Below are 23,699 nucleotides of genomic sequence, written 5' to 3' on the forward strand. Positions count from 1 at the left end.
CATTGACAGAGAAATTCAACGTTCCTACCAGCTCCCTCCGCAGGAATGTGTTAGTAGTTCACTGTAAAGTTTTTGCGAGTGATGGCTGGAATTGAAATGTCAGCCCCACAAACTGGCTCGGTATATTCGTGCGTCCATTTTCATTTTGATCTCTCGCTTGTTTTCCCCAATTCTATCACGTGTTGTTCGGCAGTTTGTTCGACGTTTCACTCCATATGCTGGATTGAAAAGCGACAGATTATGGAGGTGAAACGTCGGGAACATCATGCCGAAAACCCAGTATAATCCCAAAAAAGCATCATCGGAGAGCCGTGATGTCAAATGGCTTTGTTTGAAATTTTAGAAATCCCACATTGATATTTTCATCCAGCAGTGGATTGATACAATTGCTGTATAAATCTCTCCATTAAGCACCTGCTTGTTACCAATCCTTGATAGATAATAATTGCTCCGAGGCCATGACTAACTTGTCTCTACTAAGCAACGATTGCTGTTATTCCCAATGCGCATGTGGGTTCACAGTTCTAGTTGGCTGAAATTAAATTTTGTAACTCGTTTTGTTAAAATTATATCCACATTTTGCTCGCAAGTGCGTTGCATGTCGTTTGTTGGTAAACACTTCGATATGATATATTGTATTTAGGTGCTGAATAAATGCAAATCCTCTAATCCTACCCCTAGCTTTATTCAGGGGCGTCCTTGAAAAATCGCCCCGCATATTCGGTATGTCAGGTAATAAACCATTCGTGTCAGTGTGACGAATATCGCAAAATTACCTATTTTTACCAGGTAAGGCCTACTAAGCTATATATATTTTTCAGAAGCGACATGGCCACAAATGATAACTCAACGAAGAGGCTTATCACGTGGAAGTTTATAGCAGACAAATGTTATTTTAAAATAAACAAGCAGACGACGTCTATATCAGGGATGTGCTTCCGACTTTTAGATTAATCCTAAAAACTCGGGAAACTGAGCCAATACATTTAATTTTAAATATATAATACGTTTCGAATTGATCTGAAATATCGCCGGAAATGGCATCGCATGTCATGCAGTTTGTGCTTTTCCCACAAATGAGTGCCACATGGCATAGCGTGGCATCACTGTTAGCAATGACACACTGAATTATTACACAATGTAAATAACATGGGGAAAATATCCAAAATTGTTCTTAAAAATCCAAACTTCCCTTATACACACAGGATAGTGGTGGTAACCTACACTGGATTGATTGAAACAATCCCATGTTCATTGCTTTTATTAGGTATCGCCACAGGTGGTCACACAATGAGCTTAATAATTCAGTCACTGTCCATTTACTCTCAACAAAACACCTACCTTCTGGACAATAAGGCATGTGGGTTATCCTATATTTTTTACTCAAATGTGAGACATGGGGCAGTGACGTGGCTTAGTGGTAGCACGTTCGTCACTTGTATTGCAGAGGTTCACGGCTCCATTCCAGCGGCCACCCTGGTTAATACTATGGTTGCATTGACCAGTGGACGTTAAAGATCCCGTGGTAGCATTCACAAGAATAGGCTATGATGGTCAAACTTTGCGAAATATGAAGAAGTACGTGCAAATTACTCAAGTGAGATTAATACATAGCAACCATTGTTCCCTGTGATAACTTGGCAGGAAAAAAAGCGTGTAATAATACACTATCCAGACATGAGTAAAAGCACCAAGGGTTACCCATACAATTTGAAAAACTTAAGTGATAATGATCATACTTCGAAAGTCGGGCACTGTACTACTGAACATATTCTTGCAAAGCTTGCCACTAGTTGCATCCAGCATGATGCATTATAGGTTTTTATTTAACCGCGTGTACACCAACAAGTGGATTACTTGTAGTGAGAATCTGCCGAATGCAATAATTTGCCTATTAGTATCATGAAACATTGTTAAATAACTCAAAGGACTAGCAATGTGTTCGGCACACCCAGCATGAAACCCTTGTTAGGAAGATAGTATCGTACTTTACAGGAATGTTGAATGCCGGGTTTTTTTTATCTTAAGTTGTCGCCCTGTGTATTACACCAACATGGAGCAGTCAATAGTATACGGGATCTCGAGTGCTTTACATGGAAATATTTAGTTTAATTGATTTTAGTAATTGACAGCCCTTTGTCCAATCCACTTCTGGTTGAAAGCCTCTCCATACCTTCGGGCTTGTTTTGGCCACACAGGGTTTGGTTGACAATTATCAAAAGGAAAACTAAGTAATGTTGCGCATTTCTTTACATTTTATTGTTTTAACAGCAACTACAATATGTAGAACTTAACATTTAGTAATTAGACACCACCAACAGAAGCTGCACATAAGACAGGACATCAAGAAGTAAACAAAATATTATTTTAAAATCCTTGATGAAAAGGCAGTTTTGAGAAATCAAAGAATGCACTGAAGCCACATGGATCCATAAATATCCGTTAATTAAACCGACATGATTTGATTGAAAAGCAAACTGTTTAAAATGGCTTTGGCATTGTTAATTGCGCCATCAAAATGTAGTCATTAAATAACTCAGCAGTTAACTGCTATGCATTCTTACGAAGATTTCTGCAGATAGTGTCTTTCAGCAAGGATTAAAAGCACAGGTGCTGCGCAGTGTTGGCATAAGGGCCCTTAGCCACTGGATAGGCAGCATCTCACCCCTTCACCAACAGTCTTGGCTTTCAACACTAGAGGGCCCAATCAGCATACGAACGATGCTCCAAAAGGCCACAAAATTGTTGGGACGCTGCCTCAAAAGCACACAGCTGGCAAGCCACACAGCTGTTAAATATATAGTTTAAAGGTCTGCTTGCACATCACTGTGGCTGGTGTGCTCCTATTATAAATGTAAAATATGAAGAATTAAAAAAAGTGGTGCATCAGAATTTAGTAAGTGTGGACATTCTAAATAAAATGGCAGCTGCACTTTTTTTTACATTTTTATGAAGTGTCATCCCGAGCGATTTCAGCAGTAAAGCAAAAAAAAATAAACTGTCAAAAATTGTGAACGTATTTTAATAGACATAAAGAAGAGTTAGCAAATAAAATGGTCCTAAAACATTGCTGGAAAAAAATACAACAGTTCAAATACCAGAGTGTTTTGTGTGTTTTTTTTACGTTTTACACTGTAGCAACAAGTGTAGTTGTACGGAGGTAATTACAAGGTTAACATCATTGAGCATTTCATATCACTTTCCGAGTCCTCAGGACTACAAAATATATGTACAATATGGACCAATTGAGTTCTCAAATGAAGTGTGTTGTCTTCCCAACAGCTCTGAGCCAATGACTGGTTCCAAAGAACAACTTTTCCTTTTGTCAAAAAGCAGTTTTATGTTACTTTCATTTTAAATTTCCACTGTCATGAACCTTCCACTTTCTCTCCACAACCCCCCCAAAGGCAATGTTTCTTCAGAAACCCTTCTCGGCAAAGTCCTTCACACCATGAACGAGTTTTGATTCTTGAGTTTTTCAAGCTCCTTTACTTGTTGTCGTAAAAATAATATCCTGCAAAAGACAAAGACAAAACCGAATTAATCCCACTGTGGAACAGACCTTCACATTCAAGTAGTTAGGAAAAAAAGAGTGGTAATGTAGTAAAGCTTGATAATCCAAAGCTTATGAGCCAGAAAACAGGGTTTTGGAGAGAGTTGGCAGACCAAGTGGATGATGTGAATGATCCGCGGGAAGATTATGCGATAAAAACTCACGAGTGAAGGTCAATTGTTTCAATAAATCCACTGTGGGAGCTTAAAAAGTGAATGTTGGTTATCCAGTTTTTTTTCAAAAAGATACCTCTCAATTAGCCACGTTCCAATAATAGGCAACTATACTTTCATGGAGCCAATGGCTCGGATATTCCAGGCAATTTATTCGGGGTAAACAACCTTCTCGTTTCATATCACTTGCATGGACTATAAAGGTTACGTGATGTGTAGGCTGAATGGCAAACTTGAAAAATATAAAATAAATCCTGTATATTTTAGGGCAATTGGTTACTATATTTTACTGTTGCTCCATAAAGGGCCTCACCATAGCCCAAAGCGATAAATAAAAAGGCAAGTTAGACGAATGAGTAAACCCTTGCGGCACAAACGTACCTCTGTTCACGCAGCGTCGCCTGAATTTCGCTAACTCGCACCAAGGACCTTGCGCTTTTCAGATCCGTGCAGATTTCTGACATCTGTAAACTCCCGAGGTTGTGTCCTTCTTCACGAAGCTTTGACGCCTGAAGAGCACATTCACAAAAATGTACCCGTGCAAGGTAACAGGTGGCATGTATAAGAACCTATTAAATTAAGAGTCACAGAGACATCATCTAATTTTGATGAGGTTCCATTTCAGTAAGAAAATGTCACCGAGAGCTCACAGTACTTATATTAACCATCAGGCTGTTTCCTAAAACAAAAATTGTAAAGTCATTTTCATGGTAAACTTAAATATGATTTGCCACGAGGAAACAAAATTCATTAGCTGCCATTGGGTGAAAATGGGTGCAAAATGTAACTTCATATCTAACAGACAATTATTTAAAAAAACACATTTAGAAACAAATAAAAAAACACCACTCACCTGCTTCTCGGCATGTTCAGCAGGCCAGCCCTGCACGTGTCGCACAAGCTGGTCGTTGTAGTGAGCAGCCAGGCCGGCGGACAAGGTGCAGGGACTGGGCAAGGCCTGGTTTGGGAGGGCCTGGGGCACTGCCCCCGACTGCGAACTTCCTGCATGCATCCCAGCGGCGCCCGGCGCGGGGCACGTGTGACTGCGTGCGGGCACGGGAAACACGCGCGCCTGTGACGTTCAAGCACACAGGCCCTTGCTTCAAATCTCCATAACACCACCCCCTGCCAGGTATTAATGCCCATGCCGAGTTTAGGCTCCGGGTTCCAATGTGGAGAGTTTGGGAGTATTAGAGCACTTGACTCGCCAACAGAAGATGAAAAAGATGCTGGACCGAGCCCGAAACACCTCCAACATTCTTAAAATAGGTACCCGGTTTGAGGGAGGTCCACAGTGAGAGTGTGGAGTTGCCTTAAACCAATCCAGGGTCACAAAGGGGCACAATATTCAATTGTTCGTTTGAGCGGGGAGACACTAGATTTTTGAACGTCAAAAAAACCTTTGGGGTAAAAAATGAGGACAATCCACTGTTAATACATCTGCACATATGACGAACACTCCTCATATGATCGTTGACTGAGGCCTGATATATTAATATAGCATTGTTCGGTAACGTGATGTGTGGGTCTGCCGTTGAAGTTGGTTCTAAAATGTATGAAAATGCTTTATTCTGTACCTACAAAATAGATACTTAAGTGACGGCGCTTAAAAAGATCATGCTTGTTCTGCAACATGGTTCTTGACAGGGTGATTGAGCGGCACATTATTAACGGCCGATTTACGTATCCTGTTGCCATACAATCCCCCCACCTCGTAGGGCTATCAGATTTCTGGAAGAGAAGCCATATTTCCAAAGGCCAGTTGCCAAGCATGTAAAACTGTCATCGGCACTAAAGAACACATTCACAGTTGTGAAACAAGGTCACTGGGTGCCACTTGTTTATTTCTCTTTACGCTGGGTGTGAAATGTTTAACAGGTCACTATAAATGCGACGTCTGCGACTAGTGAATGTGGTCTGGGCCAGTGAGCTCTTAATGTCTACAGTAGGAAAGTACACGAAAAATGTTTGCCAAGTTTGCAGACAATCCTAAATGGAGTTTCATATAGTCATTGTAAAAGGTAACAAAATTACTCAGAACACTGTATAACTATGCATCGGTGTGCTTAATGGGTGCTTGATCCAAGAGTAACATCCGTGATTAATGTATGGCTCAGTTACCTGGACTTGAAAGAAAAACAGCTACAAACTATCTTCTACCCTTTGGGAGTATACAGGGTGGCCAATAAATCTGGTATCGTAGGGAAAGATAACTAATTCATGTTTGTTTTTGTTTGTTTCTGCAGGCCAAAGATGTCTCTGAGTAAGGAAGAACGAGTCCCGATAATTCTACTCAGAGGAAGGTTGCTGTGTGAATCTAACAGGCTGCATCCAGACCGCAAGACAATAATACAGAGCTGTGCTTTTCCTACGATTCCAGACTCATGGGACACCCTGTATTGCAACAAACTCACCTACTTACACTAGAGCTGGGTGGCATGAGAGAGAATAGGCTATTATTTTTAAGCGGAATGTTTAATGCACTTTAAGTGACAGGTTGAGACAAGACAAGCATCACAGGCAGGAAAGGTGGGGCAATAGATGGAGTTGGGTGGCAATGTGTGGGCACAGAGGAGGAGAGAGTGGGAGCGGACAGCAGTGCCAACAGCTCGTCGACGATGGCAAGACGGGAAGATGACGAGAAACGTGAAGGGGAAATCAGAAAAGGGCTGGGGGCGGTGGAAGGAAGCCTAACGTCAACAGCTATTTTTAGAGATTAAGAGCAATACAACACGATTGTATGTTGTATAAATAACATACAACCACAGAAAAAGTGTACACGTGGATAATGCCTTCTATTTTTACATTTGAATAATGTACAAAAACAACAGTACTGTATAGTAAAACAGTACAAGCAAGTTAACCTGGTGAGCAGTGACAAAGGAGAGAAGACAAATCCAGAGACGCTGGGTTACTGGAAGAGTCTACCTTGCAGGTCAGGCATGGACTGCACGACAGCTATGGGACTCTGAGAAAGAAGCAAGGTAGCTCGGAGACGGCAGCAGCAAGTCCTACCAAATCGTCAGTAAAGCCCTGTCTGTACGACTTTTAGCTTCGAGTATTATCCCATCATAACCAACGGTTTTCTCCAGGTACTCTGGTTTCTTCCCATAAGTAAAAACGCTCCTTAAAAAAATGAAAACACCAGCGAATACAACTAATGACCCTTCTGGAAAAAGTTTTATCTTTCAGATGAGAATTTCCATTGTAAATATAGGACATTGATGAATGTTACATGCAAAGCAATGTGAGGCTACCTAGGCTTCTCACAGCCACACAGCCAGTGGTACCTTGTCGACTGATGCCTCTGACTGCTGCTCTGAGCTGGAGGCTCGGGGCTGGGCTGGGGCTGCCTGTCTCCCAGCTGCTGGCCACCCTTCACGGGTGGAGCAGAGGTCTGCTCGCCGTTACAAGCAACAATACGTAACACAAGCATCAGTTTACATCCAGGTGTGTACTCATAATACATAGGATCATCAGTAAAGAAAGTACTTCAAACATCTTTGGGAGTACTTTTTGGCCTGTAGATGTGTGCAGACAAATGTGGATGATAACACTGTGTAACAATTTTTTTAGTTTTTTTGTTCCTGGGAAGTAAGTGTTATTTCCTAATTGTTTCTGCCTCAAAAGTACAGAAAATGACGATTATTCCCCACAAACTTTGCTTTTGTGACCAGGACAGTGATATTTTGAAATTACCTATTTTCAATGAGAAAACGGGCGAATGTGTTTTTCGTTCACATAAAGTCAGAAAAAAACATTAATCAAAACGAACATGTATTATACTCAAGTAATACAAAAATTACTACAAAAGATTTAGACACCAAGGCAGACTACCACATGCAGGATTGGCCACAGAGGACCGAGTTCTCTGTGGGGAGGAACAACGTCAAGTGGGAGCCACTGGTAGACCCCTGGAAGGTGCTGATGCCACCACTGCACATGAAATTGGGCCTCATGAAACAATTTGTCAGAGCTGTAGATAAGGAGTCGGCAGCCTTCAAGTACCTTCACGACTTCTTCCCTAAGCTGTCTGAGACAAAGGTCAAAGCCGGTGTCTTCGTCGGACCACAGATAAAGAAGATCCTGGAGTGCAATGAATTCCTCAAGAAGCTCACTAGTAAGGAGAAAGTGGCTTGCAACAGCTTTGTCGCAGTGATTCGTGGCTTTCTAGGCAATCACAAGGTCGAAAATGATGTGGAGCTAGTTGAGACTCTGGTGAAGAACTACGGCACAATGGGCTGATGACGATCGCTTGTGTTGCGATCGAAACGTCGTAGTTTTGTTATTTTTTTATTTTCTTTAAACCTATCAACGCGATTTTAACGAAAGACCCAAAGAATATGAATTCCTGCAGTCACGAAAACTTTAAGTCAACGATCCTTCATATTAAAATTGGAGTACCTTAAGTTGAGTGGTGCTGTGTGGGGTGCTGGTCTGGCCCTTGGAATGGCTCGTGCTCCCTTGTGGGGTTGAGACTCGAGGGGAAATGTGAGCACGCGGGGAGGAGACATCCGAGCCCAGCGATGCGGACGACGGACTCTGCTGTTGGGCTGAAATGTCAACACCTTCACGTCAGTCGCTTGCAGTGTATATTCGGAAGCTTTTATTAGCGGTGCATAATTATTAAGCTCGACTGCTTTTGGACAATTGAGTTTAATAATTAAAGAAACGTAACAATGCGCCTTGAAGAGAAGAGTTTTTCAGTCAGTGCATATTGCCCGCTATGACAAATGGAACAAAGAAAACAAAACAAAAACTGAAAAGAACACAAGCATGGCGATCCATGTTGGGAATTACAACAAGAAGAGAAAGAGGCACAAGTGGAGTATGAAACAAAGAAATAAGAGACGTAATATTGATTTTTAAAGAACGTGGGCTTGAGCGCCAAGTCATCGCTAGAAGGGATGATGGTTGATGGACGAGATTGAGGACTAAGAAAACCAAAGGGGAAACACGCCCGAGAGGACGACCACTGCAGAGATGGAACGATGAAATCTGCTCCTGTGCAGGGGAAAACATGGATTGTCGCATCACAAGGCTGAGAAATGGCATTGAAGTAGGGAGGGCTTCATCTAGTAGTAGTGGATAGATCAGGGGTGATGTTTATGATGAAAACTGTCTTAAAATGAGTTTTGCATACCATGTAATGTGACGATAATGCACCATAATCACATTAGTAAAGTCCAAAAGTGGACTCTACGCTCACGTTCATTTCCAGAGTATAGCAAACGAATACCAAAGCTGCTCTTGAACAACACACAAATTGTAAACATTACCATTTCATATTAATCAACGTACTGGTCTCGGCTTTCAAAATTTGGTTTGGTATGGTACAAGCATCCCTTTTTAAGAAAACACTGAGGTGTTAAGTCCACAAATTTGGATCTATGTTCTGCCCCTCTGTTAGGACCAATGTGAACATTTGTTCACAAATATTTATTTTACTTAATTTATTAAATTTTTCTTCCCAGTTGCAGTCATATGATGGCTTGAAAGGGTTTAGAAACTTGCCTGAAGACCTCCAGTTGTAAGAGCTATTTGGAAACCTAAATCCGGCAGCATACAGTAATACATTGTGAAGCATATTCTACACAATTTGAGTGGTCTATAACTATATATTGTTTCTAATTATGTCTTATTTAATGTAATTTATGGCGATTCCTGCTTTGTTATGGCAGGACTGTGAATTCCACCGTACAAAAATAAATGGAGAAAATATGAAGTTTTGGAAGAGCACCATACAACATTAAGTTTGGACAATATAACATAATTTATTGGAGACTCCATATACAGTATGTTGAACACAACACTTAAATACTATGTGTCATGTACACGCTATAATCCAAGATAAACTGTGACGATATTTAATCGTTTTTACAAGTAATTGTTAAGCCTGATGTGAAAAACTGTATGAGTCGCACCAACGTCATTCAATTCAAATCATATGAAAACAAAAATACATTGCGCCCGACTGCATTGTATAACATTACTTGTATTGGAAAATGTGGGTATTTGCACGTTCCAGAGAATAAACATTAAACCTGCTGTAAATGTTTTTGTCAATTCATATAAAACAAATGCACATTGCAATACTGTACCAGTCAAAAAAGGTAAGCCATTGGATGTGTTATGACTGTTTTTCAAATGGTACATTTTGCATTTATTGTAGAAAATGTTATAATGAGCAATATTTAAATGTGGAAGCTATTAAATTACTTGTGTACTTTAAACAGAAATTTAATATAAGCCGAAATTCGAATCGATCATTGAATATACTTATTAAATTACCCATAAGTGAGCATTATTATTGTTACCCATTCATTCAATTAAATGTTGCCTTTGGCAAATGGACAAGATTAACTTCACAAACCCTCGGGTAAAATATCACAAAGCCTGTGATGAATTTTTGGAGGAAAAAAAATCACGTAAGTCATGTAAAAGGTAAGAGGGGTTAGTTGCAACACAAGCAAGCGTACATTCAGATCCCCAGCTGCAAAGCATGCAGAAGATGAAACCACAATGTCAAAGGCTTTTGGAAGCCTTTGTGAATCAACTCAAATTTGCGTGCAATATCTACAAGACGAATGCGAACTAGGCTACCGTAGTGATAGTACATCCACTGAGCAATGCACTTAACATACCTTGAGAAGCTGGTTGTACTGTCGGTGGCAGCAAAGTGGGTGCTGCTGCCAAGAGTATTTTAGACAGAGTCTGAGTAAACGCTGTGAACAGAAAATGTGCTTTTCAGAAAAAGCAAATATATGAATGTTTGTTAAATTATCACCACTGAAAATTGTTCCATTGTAATGCTCAATCGCCTGATTATAACATTTAGATACTGTACAGCTTTCCCCCGTTATTAAATAGTTTAAAAGATAGTTTAGAGCTTTCGCCAATTATTCTTCACTTATGCTGTGGTGCTTTGGTTATAGCATTCGAGCTACAATGTGCATTTTCAACACTCTGCTTGGACCTAAAACCACTGAAATCAATGACTTGAGTATATTATAGGTATCTACATATATGACAAATGTTACTGAATGTGGGAATTATCATCAACAATAGAGATGCAAAATAAATGTGCATGGCAGCCCTTCAAGGTTCTATCCAACACAGCAACATGACTGCCCTCTCAACTATGCAGATCAGAGTCATCCTTGGCATATTGGGAAAATAAGTTCCCCTATCAGCCTGGACATGACCAAAGAAAATCAACAAGCAAAATATAACTTTTAAATCAACCTCATAAAAAAAACTTCTGGGTCCACGACTGCCGATTATAGAGCAATAATTGTAACATCCCTTAATCCATTTTTCAATGCCAAAAGTAAATCTAATGTCTCAAGATTGCAGCCTTATCAGAACTGAAAATAGATTTTTTTTTAATGAAAGATCTGAAATGTGTTGAGCGTTAATCAGCGAGAGGCAGCTTTGCACAAAGTGCACATGCTTCAAAGAACAGAAATAGAGGGCACAGCCTGTTTGTAATATAGCAAGGTACAGCTTGTTATTAATTACAGCTGTTGGTGGACAAAAAGTATGAATATACACACAAGCTCATGAAAACGTAGTGAACATACAATGCAGCAGTATGTTTCCCACAACTTTATGGTTTTATGTACTGTATACTAGAGTTGGACTTCCACTGTTATCCTGCTTGAATGCCTTGTATTTCCATTATGCAATGAGTCTTAAGACTTAAAAGTGGAATGATAGCTAAAGCAGATAAATGCACCCCAGAGGATGACCACCCTGGAGATGGAGTGACCAGATCAGTTTGTGCTCAGATGGATCGTAGCATTGCAGGCCTATGATGGAGGGTGATCGTGTGGGGAAACCAGCAGTGGATAGACCATGGCTTATGTTGAGGATGATAAAAGCATATTTTGAGAATGGTGACACTGATAACTTCTGACAATTGAAATATACCCCGAAGTCAGTGTCTTCTTTGGTTAAATGAGCAATCGGTGGCTTCTTGGTTGTGGGATTCTTTTCCAATCTATTCTAAATCAGTGTCATATATTGAGTTGAAGAATATACATTCCTCTCACAACGGGAAGTCTTTCTACAGGACAATCACAGGACAAGCACTCCCAATAAATGGCGTTAATGTCATCAATATTAATCAGTAAATTCCTGACAAAGATTTGAACTCACGACCTTCAGATCGCGAGTCCAGCGCTCCACTTACTTCAACAGTGTCACCTGGCCATGCATTTACCACGGAGTGCGCTTATTACCCTGAAAGTGCTCGAGACATTATTTGGGCAGCTGGTCACACAGTACTGGGTACCTTCCTGTAGTCGCTCTAGGCTGGGGCTAGGCTGGGGTGAGGCGTGCACGGATGGCAGGGAGTGCCGCGCGGACGAAGCCTCCTGGCTCTGCTGGGGCTGCGGTTGTGCCGTAGCCGGGGTCGGGGTGCTTGGAGCCGGCCGGGACACAGGTGACGGGGAGGGCGACGGGGTCGACACGGACGCCGAGGGAGCCCTTTCTGCTGGGGCGTCCGAAGCATCGCGCCCTGCGACCGGCACAACACCACGACACGGGCACACGTTACATATATAGAGAATTCCCTGTTTAAGCCTTACATAGACTGTCGTGCCAAGTTACGTTAGCAAGCGTCTACGCATGTGAAGCACAGCACGAGAGGATGCTGTGACCAGCACCATGCCTGTGATACACTGCACGAGTGCCGAGTTGACCTAAGAAAGGTTTCCCGTGGGCCCAGATGGTTACATTATGGCTGCCTGCTCAAAATCAACATTTAGCATCAGTTTTTTGTCAATTCAATCAAATATGAAAAAAATGGTATTCAGCAGAATTCTAAAGTGAATAAAATATTTGTACATCGTTTATTTAAATTATATTGAATGTGTCACTCCCTATCAAATGCATTAGGCAGCGCTTATATTTGGTGGCAACCCCGAGACCAGTTGTAGAAATTCCACATTCTTCACGAAGAGAGATAATTTCAATGCAGGAAAGATGATGGGCCGAGTAGATCTCTGACCTCGATTTCAATTCCAAACCTTCATTTTTTGAGTCAACCATTTTTATCAGTGCTGCCGAGGCTAGACAATGGCCTCTAGTTCAAAATTGCAACACGAGTAAGAATCTGAAAAAAATATAAAATTCAGTTTACCCAACAGGGCCAAAACGGAGTCATGAGAATTTAATTGTGAACACTGCTGAGCCTCCATACCCTTCTTGTCGGTCTTGTGCCACGTGCTGGGAATGTGCAGCTTGGGCAGGGTACCTGCCCCATTGGCATCTGCCGCCTTCTTGCAGGTACTGCCGAGCACGGAGCTGGGAGAGCTGTTGGGCAACTGGCCTCCTGCCGGCCGATGGCCGGGCAAGGGGTGTGGCTGAGCGCTGCTACTGCCCACAGACTCGGTGCGTGACAGCCGGTAGTCCCTGTCATTGTGTTTGCTCGTCTGCGAGAGCGAGTTTTGTGACAGAACGCCCCCCGTCTCGCTCGATTGCTTCTCTTCTGCACGAGATATATATAAACTATAGCTTTAAACAAGGTGAGGATTCAAGCTAAAAAAGTTAGTGAAGCAAATCCTTTGTGGTAATATTAAACCAAAAATTCAAGTATTATTTTTCATTCCTGCAGCAATAGTTTTCATGTCAGCTTTTTCCCATCCTGGGACAAATCGTTTGCCAATTTGAGCTAAAATTACATATCCATGTAAAAATACAGCATCTTCCTTATACAATGAGCATGGGGTAGTTCTCACTTCAACTGAAAAACCCTGAGGCTTATCGTGAAAGAGCCACACTCCTCTGATGTTGGGCACATTCAACCACTGACAAGGATTTGAACTCAATTGCAAATTGGACACTCCAATCATAGTGCAACCCAAAACAGAGCCATTTGATAACCACAAAATAAGTCATTCAAGTTGCATTTTCTTGACTTCACGTTCATGTTAGGCGATGCAGAAAATGATCTGCTCTTCAAAACAATGGAAAACAGGGAAGATTTGTGTGGCTGTACCTGGTGTTTATTAGAGCACAGCTTTAAAAATTAAATATCTTTTTCAAAACCCTTGAACAAGCTTCAAGCATCACCACCTATGACAAAGTATTGTTGCTGTGAGTTATAGCTAAACCACATCATACATTTTTTCCAAAACTGTGAATTCAACTTTGTAAAATTTACACCCATTTATACCTTGGGGTGCACTTAACAATGTTCTTGTTCCGGTTTACTTTAAACAAGCATACCAAATACATTTTCCGGAAATAAAACCAAACAAATAAAAATTTTTGGGAGTGTGTCGAATTATTTTTCCCTTTAACCGCCAATCTAATTCTCCAGCAAAGATCCCACAGCAGTCAGCCAATGAATGGTTTAGTCCCACTTACCAACATATCTGTTCGAGGTATTGTTTTGTACAGTTGCCTGCATGGCCTCTCTTCTGTAATCTCTATCTTTCGGAAAGCTGTTTGTAACAGCCATTCTGTTCGCCGCTTCTCTGTGCCGCTGTTCCCTGTTTAAAAAGAATAAAAGTTTACCAGGTGGTACCATACAGTCGCTTATCAGCAAACAAATCGTATTCCTTTCATGCACCAATTCCATTGAACGATTAAAGTATGTAATATTACGAATTATATTATTTTGTAATATCACGTACAATTTGTTGATTTATACAAGATACACTTTTAGATACAACGAAAATGACAAAACTACAGCATTAGATATGGTAAAACAAAGTTGAGGTTGGTATTTGATGGCATTGGCAAACATCAGTTTTGAAGCCAGACACTAATAAATCAACTAAAAATTGGCTTTCTAGGTTTATCTTAATAGTATTAAGTGCCTCAAAGCTCTAGGTCCGTGCCACTCTTCGATACATACACTAACATTCAGGGGTAGTTGAACAATACTCAATATAACTTTTAAGCATTCTCACACACAACCAAAGTAAACGATTCAGCATGGCAGTTATTTACTTTATTCATTCCAAGAGATTTCTGGGAAAAAAGCGAGATTGGATATGCTCTAGTAAACTTAACGTGCACCAGGTAATTTTTCGGAACAAGTTTATGGGATTGATCATCCTACAACTTTCTCATTTAAATTTGAATAGATGTCATCCATCTACTAGTACATTTATATTCTATTATCATGACTTGTCTTGATTTGGCATGGTTCCCAGAGATGATTAATCACAAAGGCTCCTAATTTGACCAGATATATACTTGTGGTAATGCCTGTATAAATGTTCATATCGCAATGTTTCAAAACACAATGTGCATATGAATAGCAAACACCAACCTTTCAATCCACTCCTTGGGTTTTTCCCATTGGGAGACTTCTGTTCTGCAGTTGTAATAGTACTTCTTTCCAGAAGAACTGATGTGCTCTGACCAGTCATCGGCAGGATCGTGTGGCTATCACAACAAAAAACATGATTTCAAATTATGCAACAATACATCAACTGACCAAACACAAAGTGGCGAGTTAAACATTATATAGCACACCCGATGATGGCACATCACTGGTTGTTGTGTACCCGTGTCGTTTCGTAGTCATGGCGTTGCCTTGGGTTTACGGATTGCTGGCTCAAATATAACATCAATCCTTTATACCGCACCAAAACATGAAAACAAATGTACCCTCCAATTAGTCTGTGTATGTGTGAAACTAATCCCAAGGCATGGATTTTCAAGTGTAGGCCAATGTGTGATGTAACAGTGCTAAATTTAGAAAATAAGCAGAATTGTATAAACACAATATTGTTCCTTTATAATAAGGTTTTTTTCAGAAATTATATTTTATTGTGCTATGATCATATAAACAAAGCGGTTTCCCAATAGATCCTACTATAAAAAAGCAAGATGAATGGTTTGCTGTGCACCTGTTACACAATTGCAGTTTTTGGTTTGAACAAAGCACGTGACAGTCATAACAGAGGATATTTGTAGTCGGTGCATAACTCCTATCAGACCATCAAACTCGCCATCTTACTTGAGAGCCCAATATTCAAATGCTGCCCATGGGCAGCACAGACTAAGAACATGGAGATGATTATTACCATGAACCCCCCAGCAATCCAGTCAAGTCCAAATAGGGGTAGATTCATCCTCCAGCAATGTCATGAATTGTCACAAATTCAGTCATGATTCGACTAAAAATGTTATTCTTTTTGTAATAAATGGTAGCAACTCTAGTGGTTTTCAGGGGTGATGTGAACCCATTAAACACAACAATTTTTTTAATAAACTGATTGATCAGTGCATGGTTCCATCCCTATTGTTCCGTTTATAATGTTTTAACACTGCGAGTAAGGGAATTATCCCAAGTTTATCTGACAGGCTAACCTCATAGCCAAGTCTCTGCAAAGCATTGCTGGCATATCAATACAATTTCAAGACATTAAACTCACTTGAGGAGCTGTGTTCTTGTAATGTTCACTCTGATGTGAATTTGACACAGGACGAGAATGATTTCGAGAACTTCCATCCACAGCATCACTTGACCCTTGACAAAAATAACCAAAAGGTTAAGTATGGATAACTGTAAATGTCATTTACACCTGTGACATGAAACAAATTCATTTCATCCAAAAGTCAGAGTTGAATAATGTGTTTTGAACTGTCTTTATTAAACTGCCATAACTACACAGCATTGTAGTAGAACATGTTGAGCAGATATAGGTTACATTATCCGAAGCATTACTATATTAATGATCAAAAGTTACGCGTACATTTTTTCAGGATCAAGTCAAATGCGTTCCATGTGTAAATTATGAACAAGAGGTTTGGACACTTATAACAACTACTGTAGTGTGGTCCTCGACAGCATAAAACTTGAGATTGCCTCTTACAATCAACAGTATACAGCACAGGCAGGGTGCAGTCCCCAATTCCGGTGAGCAGTGGCCAAGTGGAGCTGGGTTACAGCACTTGACTTGCAATAATACTATTGTAAGTTTACATCTCAACCTGGGTTCAATTCAGCCCATAATCTCTTAAGAGGCTGACAAATTGCATACCACTTTGTGAGCAGTCAAAAGTGGTTGCAATCTATAGTGAGCCAACTCCAAAGAAAATGTAGAATTCTACCACTGGCTAAGGACTGTCAATGGCAACAAAAGACAAAGATCCCCCATGTAGCCTTTAACAAACTGTTCAGGCAAGTGCTCTTCGCGAGCACCTATGTAGGCCGGCATGGCACACGAAGGGGGTGGGTGGCCAGCACCACGCGCTACCTGCTGCACTACCTCTCCCGTCAATGGGACCATACACACCACCACTGCCATACACTCCTTTATGCGGGGAAACACTAACGGCATTTTTGAGTTGGTCATCACCCAACTTATATTGCAGTCAACGAAGCTGCCCATCACTGTGGTGCAAGACACGACGCTTTCTGTACCTCCTCGGCACCTCTCTTTGGGCCTGTGAGACTGCAGGGCCCTTGGCCCCGTACCATCGGGGCTGCTGGATCTCCGCGGCATCTTGCACGACGGAGACGATCCTCTCGAATCCCGCATTTTATCATTACGATTCTCGCTGTCTCCTTGAATCTTCGATGGGTATTTATTGACGTTCTGCAACAAAGCAGGACCGTCGCTGTCTTAAGGCATTCTGCAGATGTCGGCTTGTGTAGAGCACAGCATGTTATATATCATTGGTTACTTGTTTTCCAATGACATTTTCAGGTTCATAAAGACACATTGAGAATGATGTACAAGCTATGATGCTCGTATGTAGGTTTCTGATATAGTTATGGGATTGGGATTCTGGTTCTGCATTTTATAATTATTTTGCAAAGTTAAAATGTCTCATTTGTATATTTGGTGGATAAATTTGCTTCATAAACAGTTCGGCATTGTGTTTATGTTCAGTACTGTACAATAATTTAAATGGAGTAAAGATGAGGGCAAAAGGAAAGCCTTGATCATCATGGCTTATCTCAGTTTAGTATTAGTGCCAATTGAACAGACTGATGTTATGATATCGTGATAAAATACCAACGTTTTAATTATCGGAATAAACATCTTAATGAATATTGGTTTTAGTGCAATTTTAACTAATAGATGGTCATAGCTAAGTTTGTTTTTCACTTGCAGATACTTGTGCAGGGCTAAGCTAGGACAATATACAGGGCTAAGCTAGGATATTATATTTCAAAGATTTAATTGCAACTTTACAGCTTCAGCGTGTTTGGAACTTCAGGTCCACGTTGAAAAACATTGCATCTGAACAGGTTCTTAAATTTTTATACATTAAACGATGTGTCTTATGATTAGCAAAAATGCCAGGAATTGGTCAACCATGATTCAAAGCTACTGTCGAATCGATCCAAAACGATTCTGCAATTGAATTATAGACAAACGTTGTTTCCTTGTGATACTAAGAATTGGATGTGATCATGAAGCGATAGAAGGATATGGATGTTACTGCTGATGCGATACGCTGATGTGTGCTCGAGACAGTAGTGATGCATTCTGAAGGTGGAAATGATGTGTGTGGGCAAATTGAGTGTGCTGATAGTGACAAATGGCAATGATACCCAAGTAATCATGGTACTCGTGCCAGTTGTGGTTCTTATTGGTGAGGGTGGTTCATGGAGGGTACAGATAGTATTGCTTGGGATGTAGATGGGTTGTAAAGCGTGCTGATACTTTGCAAGATGTTTTGAAAGTTTCTGATGGGAGATCACTGCTCATGGCAGCTAATGCATTGACTGCAGCTGACATTTGCTGATGGTAGATAAGTATGGCTGCTGATGAATATTGATGTTACGATTTTTATTGAATTGGATTTTGATTGCTTGCTATAAACGCTTAGATGCAGTAATAGCCTACAGTTGCTGAAGGTATCTTACGGTTGCAGATGATCGGGTTATGATGGTTGGGCATAGATTGTAATGTGTGCTGGTGATTCCTGATGTTAAATTAGTTGCTCATGATTGATGATTTGGGCTGTTTGCCGATGGGTCTCAATAGCTGCTCACAATTTGTGAAAGTTGTCAATGGCTGTTGAAGGATTCCATTGGAAGCCTAAAGTTTCAGATAATACTGGATATTATACGGTTGCTCATGTTATATGATCAATGATCATACTTGACGGTTTCTGATAGAAGTTTACAGTTACCGACATGTGCTACGATTACTGTTAAGTCATGACGGGTAATTTGGTTGTGTTGGTGGCTGACACCTATTTGTTGACAGTTGCAGATGGCAGCTGCAATGTTACGAATGGTCAGTTATTTGCCCTGCTTGGTAGCTGATGTGTGCTGATGGTTATCGATAGGCTGTAACGGCTGCTCATGGGGTTGGGAAGTTCGCTTGTCATGAAAGCTGATGGTTGCAGGCAGTGATAGGTTGAGATAGTAGCTGATGGGTCGTGATAGTAGCTGATGGGTTGTGATGGTAGCCGATGGGTTGTGATGGTAGCTGATTGGTTGTGATGGTAGCTTGTGATGGTAGCTGATGGGTTGTGATGGTAGCCGATGGGTTGTGATGGTAGCCGATGGGTTGTGATGGTAGCTGATGGGTTGTGATGGTAGCCGATGGGTTGTGATGGTAGCTGATGGCTTGTGATAACTGATGGGTTGTGATGGTAGCCGATGGGTTGTGATAATAGCTGATGGCTTGTGATGATAGCTGATGGCTTGTGATGATAGCAGGATGGGTTGTGATGGTAGATGATGGGTTGTGATGGTAGCTGGTGGGTGATGGTAGCTGGATGGGTTGTGATGGTAGCTGATGGGTGATGGTAGCTGATGGGTGATAGTAGCTGATGGGTGATGGGAGCTGATGGGTGATGGTAGCTGATGGATCGTGATGGTAGCTGGATGGGTTGTGATGGTAGCTGATGGGTGATGGTAGCGGGTGGGTGATGGTATCTGATGGGTGATGGTAGCTGATGGGTGATGGTAGCTGATGGGTGATGGTAGCTGGATGGGTTGTGATGGTAGCTGATGGATCGTGATGGTAGCGGGTGGGTTGTGATGGTATCTGATGGATCGTGATGGTAGCTCATGGGTTGTGATGGTAGCTGATGGGTGATGGTAGCTGATGGGTGATGGTAGCTGATTGGTTGTGATGGTAGCCGATGGGTCGTGATGGTAGCGGGTGGGTTGTGATGGTATCTGATGGATCGTGATGGTAGCTGATGGGTTGTGATGATAGCTGATGGGTTGTAATGGTAGCTGATGGGTTGTGATGGTAGCTGGATGGGTTGTGATGGCAGCTGGATGGGTTGATGGTAGCTGGTCGGGTTGATGGTAGCTGGTCGGGTATGGACGTTATAGCTTGTGGTGGCCGCTAACAAGGTTACAGTTGGTAAAAGCGATGGTGGCGGGATGGTTGCCGACGTGTTGTGATGACGGCCCATGGGGGAGCTGCTACGGTAGCCGATCGCCTTTCACGACTGCCGATGGGGGGTTGGTTCGTGATGGCAGCCGATGGGCCACACGAGGCCGTACGCGACCCTAGGGGGAGGAGGAGGAGGATGGGGGTGTGTGTGTGGGGCCACCCCACCCCCATCTCGCTCTCACCTTGGCCGGGCACCTCACACGGGATGGCTCCTCCTCCTCTCGCATGATACCTGGGCTCCGGCCCCGCAAAAAAAAAAACACACACACCAGGGTGGGTGATGGGGAGGGAGAGAGAGAGGCACAAACAACGACGCGCTCCGTCAGCTAACCGAGCGAGCCCAGCCGACTCCGCCGGTCTCTGCAGCAGAACTCGACGCAAGGCGTCGTGACGGGCCGGGTAGGGAAGCTGGTGCCGACGCAAAAGCCCGAGACGACGACGACAACGACGACAACAACAAAAGCGTAACATGGCGGACGTGCCGACGGAGACAGAGAGGCGATTTACCCATCATTGAGCCTCGGCGGCTGCCTCGCATACATTACCGTCGACGCTTCATGCAACGCTCTCGGATGTTACTGGGGTTTGGGGGTGACGTGGGGGGTGGGGAGGAAGGCGAGTCGGGGTGGGGGTTGACGTGTTAGAGAGGGGGGGGGGGGGAGGCTTGCAAACGAGAGGTGTTCGCGTGAGCCGCGTCCTTATCGCCGCTCTCCCCCCGTCTCCGTCTCGCCGCCGCTCTGCGCCTCGAGCTTCTCCTCTCTCTACGCGCGCAGCAGCCGCCGCCGTCTGCGACTACGCCGAGACTCCGCCATTGACGGGTGGTGGCAGTGGCGCGCGTCACGCTCACATTTCCCAGCGCGGATAAGCAGCACGCGCGAATTACGCAGCGCGGATAAGCGCGCCGGTGACGTCATCCGCCGACTGCATTGTGCGGATGAGCGCGTGGGTGACGTCATCCGCGGATTTGATATCGCCGATAAGCGCGGCGGTGACGTCATCCGCGGATTGCATCGCGCTGATGAGCGCGGGGGTGACGTCACCCGCGGATTTCATATCGCCGATAAGCGCGCCGGTGACGTCATCCGCGGATTGCATTGCGCGGATGAGCGCGGCGGTGACGTCACTCGCAAATTACGTAGAGCGGACAAACGAGGCGAGTGACGTCGGTTACTCATTCCGCAGTACGGATAAGCGCTACCGCGCGCACGTATTTGATTTCACACTGCGGACTGGCGTCGATGCGACGCAGATTGTATTTCGCAGTGCGGATTAGCGCGCTCGCTGCGCATCGCATTCGCCCTTTGTGAGCGTCGGGAGCGGAAATGACATCGCGATTACATTGCCTAACACGGATAAGAGTGGCTGTCGCGTGCGGTTTGTATTCTATAGCGCGTATAAGAATACACGCTGCATCTCGGCTCCGCATTGCCCAATCACTTCTTCCTCTTCCCTCCCCTCGCCCCTCCACTCCCTCCCGTCCCTCCTCGATGCTTTCGTGGCCCCCTGTTGCGGTCCCTCATTCCCCGGCCCTTGCACCGCCCCTGCCAACGACATCGGCACGCCACTGGGGCTATGCAGCACAGCACCTGAGAACTTTCAATGCAGTGTCCCTCTGAATCTACTCGTCCACGTTCATTCCACCACACCGGCATGTGTGCATGTGTAGTGTCAGTGACTCGGGAGACGAGGTTTGTAGGAGGCACCTTTTATTATTTCCAACATTCGCGGTCTCGCCCGCACACTCTCCACAGCCGCTCAGCCTAGATCAGGGGTCGGCAACCAAAATAACAAGAAGAGCCATTTCTTTCCAATTCGGTACAAAATTCACTATTTCAAGAGCCGCAATGCATCTGAGTACATACTGTACATACGTACATATCGTCAAGAAGCAGCCCGTAAAGAGCCGCATGCGGCTCCGGAGCCGTAGGTTGCCGACCCCTGGCCTAGCTGGCCGAGACAGCCAGCGACCATCTGGCAGCGCAATGTCTAGCGAAGACCGCAGCGACGAGACGACAGCGACGACGAGACGAGGCCAATCCCAGAACCGGCAGCCCCGAGCTCCCCCCCACCCCCTCGGCTACTTTTATCCTCCCAGCGCGGCCTGACTCCGCCCTTCTAGAACCTACTAGCGGGTTCAAGGGGCTTCCAGACGGAGGTCCGCCGTGACCCTTGCCCCAGTTCCTCCGCCCTGCCCACACACCCGAACGCGCCCTCACCACCTTGTGTGCGCTGTCCGTCCACCACAGTTGCCGCTGTTGTCCACCAGCCGGCGCTATTACACTACACGTGCACTAAACCCCTTCCTTTGTCAAACATTTTGCGTGAGATGTCACTAATAATAATAATAGTTCAATTTGCGCAAATTTGCAGACGTAGTGGCCACAACTCAGAGGCGCGGAGCCAAACTATGCAATATCGCACTTCGCGTTCGGAAGATTTCCGCGCTATCACTTTCCCACGAGCGTTGTCTTTCACCCCTGTTGTATCGATCCATTTTATGGATTCCATTCTCGCCATCTATTTGCCCATCGGTGCGTTTTTAATGATCGGGAGATGCCGGTCCTCTCTACACGCAGATACACATGGGAGATGGGGGTGCAGGAAAAGAAGCAGTAGAGAGGTAGAGAAACGAAGCACCCAGAGACACTTGTAAAGTGTTGTGTGTGTATGTGTGAGCCGCAGCAGGTGTCCAATACCTAGACAACCCGCACGGTTTAAACCCGTATTCTTGTACATGGAAATTGAGTTTTCATGTCCAAATGGTGCATTGCCGTTTCAATACGGGCAACATTTTTTTTGTCTATTTGTGTTTCTTCCATGTGATTGGGGCTTTGTGGGACGAACGTTGAGATTTGTAAGGGCACGGGGTGACCAATAAGGTCTGAATTGGTCTGTAGTAATAAGGTAGGGCACTGATAAGGGGTTGGCAGGTTGTAACCACACAACACCGACAAGCTGCTGAAACGTGACTCCACAAGTCCGCGATGTTTGGTGTCATTACGCACCGTTTGAAGCTGTATCATGGCATAGCTGCTCACCCCGAGCTATAAATGCTTTGCTAGTGGCATTGTCTTTGTAGTGTTCACCTTTTGGCCTTATTCTCTGGTCTGACACTGGTGAGACTGGATCCTAAAGAAGGCCGTCTCTGGTGTAGGCTCAGCAGTTTCAAAGGCAATGCCCATATATTATCAGAGCATGTTTGTTTCCACTTTCACCACAGGTACTGTGTGTGGTAAAAGCAGACTTGATTCCTTGCAAAAGGGTTTTATTTGGTGTTTGAACATCTTAACACCTGTTTTATTGCCAGAAAGGGTAAAACTTATTCTTACTTTTTCATGCATTGATACTCGCAAAAAAGGTCCCATATTGTAGCTGCTCACCCCGCGCTATAAATGCCCTTATAGGGTATTGTCTTTGTACTGTTTGCCTTTTGGCGTTGTTCTCTGGTATGACATTGGCGAGACTAGGCCCTAAATAAGACTGTCTTTGGTCTAGGCCAGGGGTCGGCAACCTACGGCTCCGGAGCCGCATGCGGCTCTTTACGGGCTGCTTCTTGACGATATGTACGTATGTACAGTATGTACTCAGATGCATTGCGGCTCTTGAAATACTGAATTTTGTACCGAATTGGAA

At 43.4% G+C, this 23,699-nt stretch overlaps 1 protein-coding gene across 4 annotated transcripts; it reads right to left on the bottom strand.

Annotated features, from left to right (window-relative positions):
- Positions 1 to 1,245: 1,245 nt before the first annotated feature.
- On the bottom strand, positions 1,246 to 20,916 carry LOC133344606 (WW domain-containing adapter protein with coiled-coil-like). Of its 4 annotated transcripts, none has more exons than XM_061554615.1 (14): positions 20,574 to 20,916; positions 20,249 to 20,298; positions 17,117 to 17,291; positions 16,125 to 16,219; positions 15,014 to 15,129; positions 14,101 to 14,225; positions 12,932 to 13,219; positions 12,023 to 12,247; positions 10,371 to 10,469; positions 8,131 to 8,279; positions 7,017 to 7,123; positions 4,580 to 4,769; positions 4,108 to 4,235; positions 1,246 to 3,514 (listed from the first exon to the last, which is right to left on the bottom strand). In XM_061554615.1, the coding sequence occupies exons 1-14, from the start codon at positions 20,602 to 20,604 to the stop codon at positions 3,445 to 3,447; spliced, it is 1,848 nt and encodes a 615-aa protein (XP_061410599.1). In that variant the 5' UTR covers positions 20,605 to 20,916; the 3' UTR covers positions 1,246 to 3,444. The 4 variants fall into 4 exon arrangements, with proteins under 4 accessions (XP_061410599.1, XP_061410600.1, XP_061410601.1 ...); XM_061554616.1 differs by having other exon boundaries at positions 10,371 to 10,451; positions 20,574 to 20,915; XM_061554617.1 differs by lacking the exon at positions 10,371 to 10,469.
- Between the last annotated feature and the right edge of the window lie 2,783 nt (positions 20,917 to 23,699).

This window comes from Lethenteron reissneri, chromosome 20 (assembly GCF_015708825.2).
Source record: "Lethenteron reissneri isolate LAM-NWPU_2019-01 chromosome 20, ASM1570882v1, whole genome shotgun sequence".
NCBI lineage: Eukaryota > Metazoa > Chordata > Hyperoartia > Petromyzontiformes > Petromyzontidae > Lethenteron > Lethenteron reissneri.